At 43.9% G+C, this 7,186-nt stretch overlaps 1 protein-coding gene across 6 annotated transcripts; it reads right to left on the bottom strand.

Annotated features, from left to right (window-relative positions):
- Positions 1-1,320: 1,320 nt before the first annotated feature.
- On the bottom strand, positions 1,321-6,548 carry LOC142776661 (uncharacterized). 6 transcript variants are annotated; one of them, XM_075880685.1, is made up of 7 exons: positions 4,689-6,548; positions 4,129-4,194; positions 3,983-4,051; positions 2,842-3,062; positions 2,588-2,747; positions 1,730-1,858; positions 1,321-1,445 (listed from the first exon to the last, which is right to left on the bottom strand). In XM_075880685.1, the coding sequence occupies exons 1-7, from the start codon at positions 6,244-6,246 to the stop codon at positions 1,396-1,398; spliced, it is 2,253 nt and encodes a 750-aa protein (XP_075736800.1). In that variant the 5' UTR covers positions 6,247-6,548; the 3' UTR covers positions 1,321-1,395. The 6 variants fall into 6 exon arrangements, with proteins under 6 accessions (XP_075736800.1, XP_075736803.1, XP_075736805.1 ...); XM_075880688.1 differs by having other exon boundaries at positions 4,173-4,194; XM_075880690.1 differs by having other exon boundaries at positions 4,173-4,267; positions 4,689-5,636.
- Between the last annotated feature and the right edge of the window lie 638 nt (positions 6,549-7,186).

The raw sequence follows: 7,186 nt of genomic DNA, 5'->3' as shown, positions 1-7,186 counted from the left end.
GCTTTTGACGATTCTTGTGGAGCGGGCGAGAAACTCTAGCAGTGGTTGGGTCTTGGCTTTGGGTCAGGCATGGGGCCGCAGGCGGAAGTATCGCCGTTCGTGGGCCGCCTGTTGACGTCATCAGTGCTGGGGGGACTGGACTGTTGTTGGCGCTCTATCTCAGCAAGCGTAAAAGCAGGCGGCCTGTATATCTGCATCGTCGGCTTGGTTGACCTTTGGGGGCTAACCGCCTTGAGTTCTTTATTAGCCCTAGCAGCGTTCTTCAGTGCGAGCTGTCGCCGTTGCTCCATTTGCATCTGTTGGATCTTCTTTATGAAACCGTGGCTCATGTTGAGTCCTGGTGAAGACCACTGTCCGACAGAAGTGTTCTGCCGGCCCAGTTTTTTGAGCATGGCCAATTTCCCGTCTCGCGCTTTGGCCTGCATGACTGGTGTGTTGTTCTTCAGCTAAACCGAAACAACTGCCGACGCGTCAAGGCAACACCTCCTTTAGAAAGATGCCTGCCGAAGAACAATAGTGTCTGTGTTTCAACGTGGGCTCCCAGACACGACCCCGGTCCTCAAATACCAGCAGCTACTAGGACTGGATGATGTGCATGGCTCTTAGTCGCTCTTGACATGCACATTCACCTAGTAGTTTTTGTAGGAATGTCTTTTGGGTGGGAGTGCTTGAGCCAAGTCTCTGAAGAAAGTTGTTCGTATGGCTATGTTGCCGTCAACTGAGACGGAAACTCCTCAAGTGAGATGGGAACTCCTCAATATTTGCAAGGTCCCCCGCAGGGGCGCCGGCGCAAGTAGGCATTTAGTGCGTAGCGATACCGGAGACCCGAGCTGATGGGGGAGTTTCAACTCTTTCCCACACCTAGCCAGGCGTGGCTTTGCTGTGTCCGGAGAAAAAAGGATCCTGGGGGTTAAGCCGACACCGGGTGATTGGACCTTTAAGGCCCCCCTGGCAGAGGCAACCCAGACAACGCTCCGACAACCTGAGGTTGTCCTGAGGATGACCTACACCGTACGAAAGTATGACCTGAGGAAGCCCTCAAATGAACCTCAAGTGGTCCTAAACCAGTCCGTTTGTCCGGCCTCAGATCGTCCTCAGGGCATCCAGAAAAGAGCACATTATGATGAGTCTAGTACTTTTTGAGGACGAAGCATACAAGACCTAGGCACTCATCAGACCTTACGAAAAGTTGCTCTAATTCTTCTTTTGGAGCGCTGAAAAAACTGATCAATCAAAAGTGCCTGAACATGCACACTCTTTAAAGCACTGCCTGTGAGGTTTCAGTAACAATTTCTTCAAGTATAGCAATAAAAACAGCAATGCACAGAAAACATGTTTATTTTCAGGAATGAAACTTGGCAGTTTTCACTAGATGAGACTTCTTGCCCTGTGCCTTCAGAGGTCTTCATCCGATGGGCTTGACAACGCGACACTTTGAAGACATTCTGTAGTAATAGAAAGCAGCATATCTTGAAGCACAAGTGAATTTAGAGTATCAATAAGAATATTAAGACAATAACAGCATGCCAGATTTGAAAGCATAAAATGAAAATTATATTACCATAATGTGCAGGTACGAACTAGCCATTATATAATGGTGAAAATGATTTATATAGTTCATGCTTGCATACACATCAAAATTCGAGTAAGGCAAGAAAATTATTTAAACTATAACAGCAAAAGTATCATATGTTATGATAGCTTCAACAGCACAGATAATAAAACTCACCCTCATGGTGAGTGCGAGAAGTTCTTAAGCGCTGCTTCTGGAGCTTTTCCCCAGCATGCCGAAGCCACACTTTAATCACACACTCGATGTCATTTTTTTTTGTTTCCGGAAAATTTCGCCTCACGGCCTCTGAAAAAGTACAAAGTTCATAAAACAGGAATTACACAAACATAATACATTAATATAATGCTACATAGGTTGTTTGAAGAAGTACCTCTAGTCAGCATGATCGACATTTTGATAGGTGGGCACATCATCATTAAAGGTCCTTGCCATCCTTCCCCATGTTAATTTCAAGAGTACTGACATTGACACTATGTGTTGCATTACAAGAAGAACACCACGAAGAAGACATCATTGTAACTTTTTTGAAACCTAGCATGCAAAGAATGATGAGGCGCCTTTGACGAAAATACGTCCATGTATGAAAATGTTGACCAGCTTGTCTTAGGTACTTATTCCTGTTTAGAGATCCTCAGTGATCACTATGAGCTTCCATCTGTTAGTTTTCATCTGTACATAAGATTTCCACTACAGTTAAGAATGCCTAGTAGTGCTACCTGATAATAACTTCTGCAAGTAGTGAATGCTTGCGTATGTGTGCCATGCAAGTATACTAGTGTGCTTGAAGAAGCTGCAGGGTTTCTTACTGACAACAGATATTTCATGCTAAAAATTTTCCACGTTTAAGCACATAATTTTAATTAGCAAGCATCCTAAAAAATTTAATGCTTTCATGAAAAGATTGTTCTTTTGCTATTGACTTCAAATGAAAGATAATGTGGATAACAGACTTAGAAATGTCTGTACTCAAACACGGCTCTTGCAGCACATGGTGTTGTGAAACAAATTACTCACTGCAAATGACATCTGTGACACCTAGATCCACAAACTTCCTTTTGCCTTTTTGGCCTGCCCAGCTGAACTGCACAGCAACCTCAAGGCTTAGCAGAAGCTCCAGCATCCTCCTGGCTGCTGCCCCAAAAGTTGAGCCACCAAGGCCAGCAAGCTGCTGTATCTGTACAGTTTTGAGGTCATTATTTTTTTTAGAAGAGTAGCTTAATGCAGTGACTAGAAAAAAAAATTATAGAAAAATATAATGAATGACGTACAAGCTTTAGCTTAATGTTGCCATCAGCAGCAAGTCTCCCCTCAAGACTTAGAAATTGGTCAATATCCTTGACCGGTGTCAAAACCACATCATCATTTGTCTCATCTTGAAGCCTCACTGTTGTGTTGAAAAGGTGCTGCTGCATGGCATCAACCTGTCGTCCCAGCTGCTCTAGCCTCATCAGGATAGTTTGCGAAATTCGCATGAGTTGACGCACGTATTCTGTAAAGACGTGTTCATGAAGTAATAGCGCTGAATTGCAACATATAAAATGGCAAAAGCTGAGATAACATTGAAAATGAGAAGTGCTACTAAACACAGCAAAACAAGCACACAGTTGTTTATGGCTTCTCTGCACATTATTGTCGGTTTTAGAAATTTGTGCCTACATGGCTTCAGTTATTTTGTTAGCATGCTCAGTGATGCCTTTTTAGGACCTGAATACGCATGCAGAGTTGACACTGAGATGAAGCACCTTCATTGCGTGCTGTGATTCAGTGTACCCATATATTTACAACCTAGTTTTCAACAAAAACTTGGAATAAGTTCAGAAAAATTGTTGAAAGTTAGGTTATTAAGTGAATTTGTGAAAAATAGAATAAGCAGAAACAGATACTTTAATGTTTTAAGCACTGAAACAATGTGTGACCAGACCATACATATAACAGTTGCCATAGTTTTTGCAGCAAAGTGATGCCACTATCACTTTCCCAACGAAAGCAAAAAAAAAATGTTTAAAATATAACTCTTCATTTATGGGGTAAAAGCGTGCTCATCGCCATCAAAGTGACACACAGTCCTCATTTCCACTGTGATCAAGAGGCATGTTCTCTACACTAAATAGGCGACAACAGTTGTTTATGAATTAAAAGTATTAATTGTGGCACCTTCGCTTCAATTTTTCTGAGACATCAGGTATTTACACTTGATAAAGCAACTACAGTTAGTACATTGTTCCGAAATTGCAAATAAGCAATTATGCTGCTTACGACTGGCACAGCTATAAGACAAAACGTTTTGCTTAGCACTTGCAAAGATTTTAATCTAAAGAGAAAAAAAACTGTATTCCCTAGACAATAAATACAAAGATTGTCTTCACCTCTGAAGTGGCACCCGGGTAAGAAAGCTTTAATGTTACTTACCAGGAGGTGAGCTTCTATTGCTAGAGGGGAAGCCTAATGAAGACCCATGGGTATTATTGTGTGCAGTCCCTACAGAAGCATAGATGAAGGTTTTAAGATGCACTTCTAAAAACTAGCTCTGAACATTTCATCGAAAGTATTCTTACATGAAGGGCCTTGCTGACTACTGTTATGTTGCTGCAACACTTGCCTTTCAAGGTTGTCTGCATGCTCTGTAAGTGACAGTTCCTACAAGTGACAGTTGCCATTGTTTTTGCTACAAAGTGATGCCACTGTCATTTCTGTCTACTGAAAAAAAAATATTTTTTTTTTGATTATGGGGTAATAGCGTGCTCATTGCCATCGAAGTGACACGCAGTTTTCTCATTTCCACTGCGATCAAGAGGCATGTTCTGTACACCAAAAAGGTGATAACAGTTGTTTATGTATTAAAGCTTTAATTACTGGCACCTTAGCTTCAATTTTTCTGAGACAACAGGCATTTACACTTGATAAAGCAACTACATTTGGTACATTGTTCCGAAATTGCAAATAAGCACCCTATGTTGTTTACCACTGGTGCAGCTATCAGACGAAACGTGTTGCTTAGCACTTGCAAACCTTTATAACGTACAGGCAAAAACACTTTGTATTCCCCAAACAATGAATATAAAGGTAGTCTGCATCACAATAGGTGCCGATCTAAGGAAGCTCTAATGTTACTTACCAAAAGGTATGCTTCTAGTGCTAGGGGAATTGGAAGGTGTGTGTCTACTGGTAGGAGAATTCCTGATGACATTTTGCCCCTCATTATATCCTGCTCTCTGAGCAGGCATAGATGATGTTGAGGGAAAGCCTAAGCCAGGCTCGTGGCAATTATTGGGTGCAGTCCCTGCAGAAGCATAGATGAGCATAAAATCACATGGAACACACCGTGCAATTTGAGAATTTTTTTCCGACATCTCAAGACGCACTTTGCTTCCAAGTCTGGTCACTTTTGGGCCACGTACCCACAGTGTCAAGAGCTTGTTCATGACACCCAAGCACACAAGGTGCATGTAATCTAATGGTATATCTTTCACTAGGTCAAAAGGAAGTTCCTCAAGAATACTTTCGCCTGTGTGATGCTCCTCCTGGACTTTTAAGCGAAAGCTGTCATCTGTTCGCTTGCGAGCATTGACGTTTGGGAAGCACACCCTGCCCTCACAGTAGACACCTTTTACGTCACATTTGGTGCAGCTGTAATAGCCTGTGTGGCTTCTGACATATAATACAAATGCCTTTGCTGGTGCATCACATATGAGGGCATACAAGCTAACAGGAATTGCAGTTTCTCCAATGGTAATCCCTGTTGTGATAGCAGCATTTATGTCACAAACAAATGGTCGCAAAAAATCATTCGCGTTGTTGGGCTTGCTGCTTCCGAAAAAAACACCCACTATAAATGGTGCTTTGTCCTCCAAATTACTTATGCGTCCCAGTATGCACCAAAATTGGCCCCGTGAACTTTTTGAAACCGGCAGACCGTCAATGTTGAAGCTAAGCTTCAAAATTCTTGGTAGTTCTGCACAATCTTGCAGCACTCGCTGTAGGCCTGCACTGAGGCCGAAATGATGGTATTTCCCGCCGGCCAGCTGCAACACTTCCAGGCACTTCTTGGGCGTCTGTAACAATGCCCTTGCAGTTGAAGGGAGCGCGCTGAAGCATTCGTGGGACTGTAGTACTCTCAAGAGCGATGTAACTGAAGTGTGCGATGCGCGAGATTGTAAGGCCCACGCTTGCAGTCTCTCACGAAAGGCCAGCAAGCTGTCCACACTGCCGCGTTCACAAACTTGCTCTTCGTTACTCCCAGTCGGTGCCAATTCGAAAGAATCCCTCTGCCTCACCTGCGAGGTCGCCGAAGTCGAAGCCGCAGCGCTGCTGTCATGGAAGGCACGCCGTTCGAAGTCTGTGTGATCGTGAGGCACAGAAACACTGCAGCCGCTGGGGTAGCACGCGTCGCCAGAAATCAAAACGTGTCCTTGGGGCACATCCGTTTCTGGAACGATCGAGGAGTGTGCCGAAGGCCGTTCTCTGTCATGAACACAAAGGCGACGATGGCCGTCTTCGAGGTCGACCGCACAAGCCTCGGAGGGCAAGTCGCTCTCTCTTTCGGCGTTGCGGGAATCTCGGTCAACGTACCGCGTGTCATTTATGACATCGGCCTCACTGTCAATAAGCTGAAAACTAGCATTGACGCGCCGATTAATTTCACGCCGAAATTTGCGATCCGCGCTCTCAGCCATCTTGAACAGCACAGAGCACAGTAGAATGGTGGCTAGACCAAAGAACACCCACCACCAGAACACGTTGTTAGGCTAGTCAGTTGGTTTGTACATACATACATGAATAAGCAGTAAAGATATACAGCGCGAGGCTGAAAATCAACTGTCCTCTCTTTTTTTATTTATTTACCTTTGCGGCTTACAACTTCAATATGAAAATTTAACAGAAGACACTCACCTGGCATGCTTACGATTCTTTGAGGGCTTCTGCGAGAAGCTTCCTCTATGGCGAGAAGTGTTGTATTGGAATGTTGACTCGACCAATGACTCGACTTGACTTACTGCAGGCCCATAATGATGATGATGATAGTTGCGTCACTTTAAAATGGGTAAACAGTGTCGTAGACATCCAGATTTAAAAGCACCTTGACTGCGCATGGTGACCGCATTAAGGTACTGCTTTTTTTTTGTTAGCACCACCACAACTTCAGTCGCCCATTCGTTTTCCCACAGCGTTCTAGTTCCAATGCTGCTCTATTCACGATAACCTAGGCCAGCCCAGTCGTCAGCATGGTCAGTTGTCGTCTGCTCGATGGGACCGTGCGGCATTGCAACACTGGACACTCGAGAATAACGTGCTCGCTATTCACAGTTTTCACGCCTGCATTCATTTTGGAGCCGACACCGTTTATACTCGCACCAAACTTGGTCTGCCGCACGTGCGTTCATTGGGGAAACGGGTCAGACCACAGTCAGTGCGATATAATTCCGTATGCACGTCGGCGGTAGATCACGACCAACGAAAACGTGCAGGCAGAAAGTTTGGCCTACGATCACTTACAAAGTAAATAAATAAATAATAAATAAAAGAACACGTCTTTCTCGTGTTGGCTTGAAGTGCTTCCTCGTGTAACTATCTCATTTTAATGATCGAGAAGTACTTTACTATTATGACTCGAAA

Source organism: Rhipicephalus microplus, chromosome X (genome assembly GCF_043290135.1).
Source record: "Rhipicephalus microplus isolate Deutch F79 chromosome X, USDA_Rmic, whole genome shotgun sequence".
Classification (NCBI taxonomy): Eukaryota; Metazoa; Arthropoda; class Arachnida; order Ixodida; family Ixodidae; genus Rhipicephalus; species Rhipicephalus microplus.
This window is presented reverse-complemented; position numbering and strand designations above follow the sequence as displayed.

Coding starts and splice junctions, on each gene's coding strand:
- LOC142776661 (XM_075880685.1), bottom strand. CDS start 6,246: ATGGCTGAGAGCGCGGATCGCAAATTTCGGCGTGAAATTAATCGGCGC. Junction 1,859..2,587: donor TGTCACAGATGTCATTTGCA/GTGAGTAATTTG, acceptor GTACTTTTTCAG/AGGCCGTGAGGCGAAATTTT. Junction 1,446..1,729: donor TTCTCGCACTCACCATGAGG/GTGAGTTTTATT, acceptor CTATTACTACAG/AATGTCTTCAAAGTGTCGCG.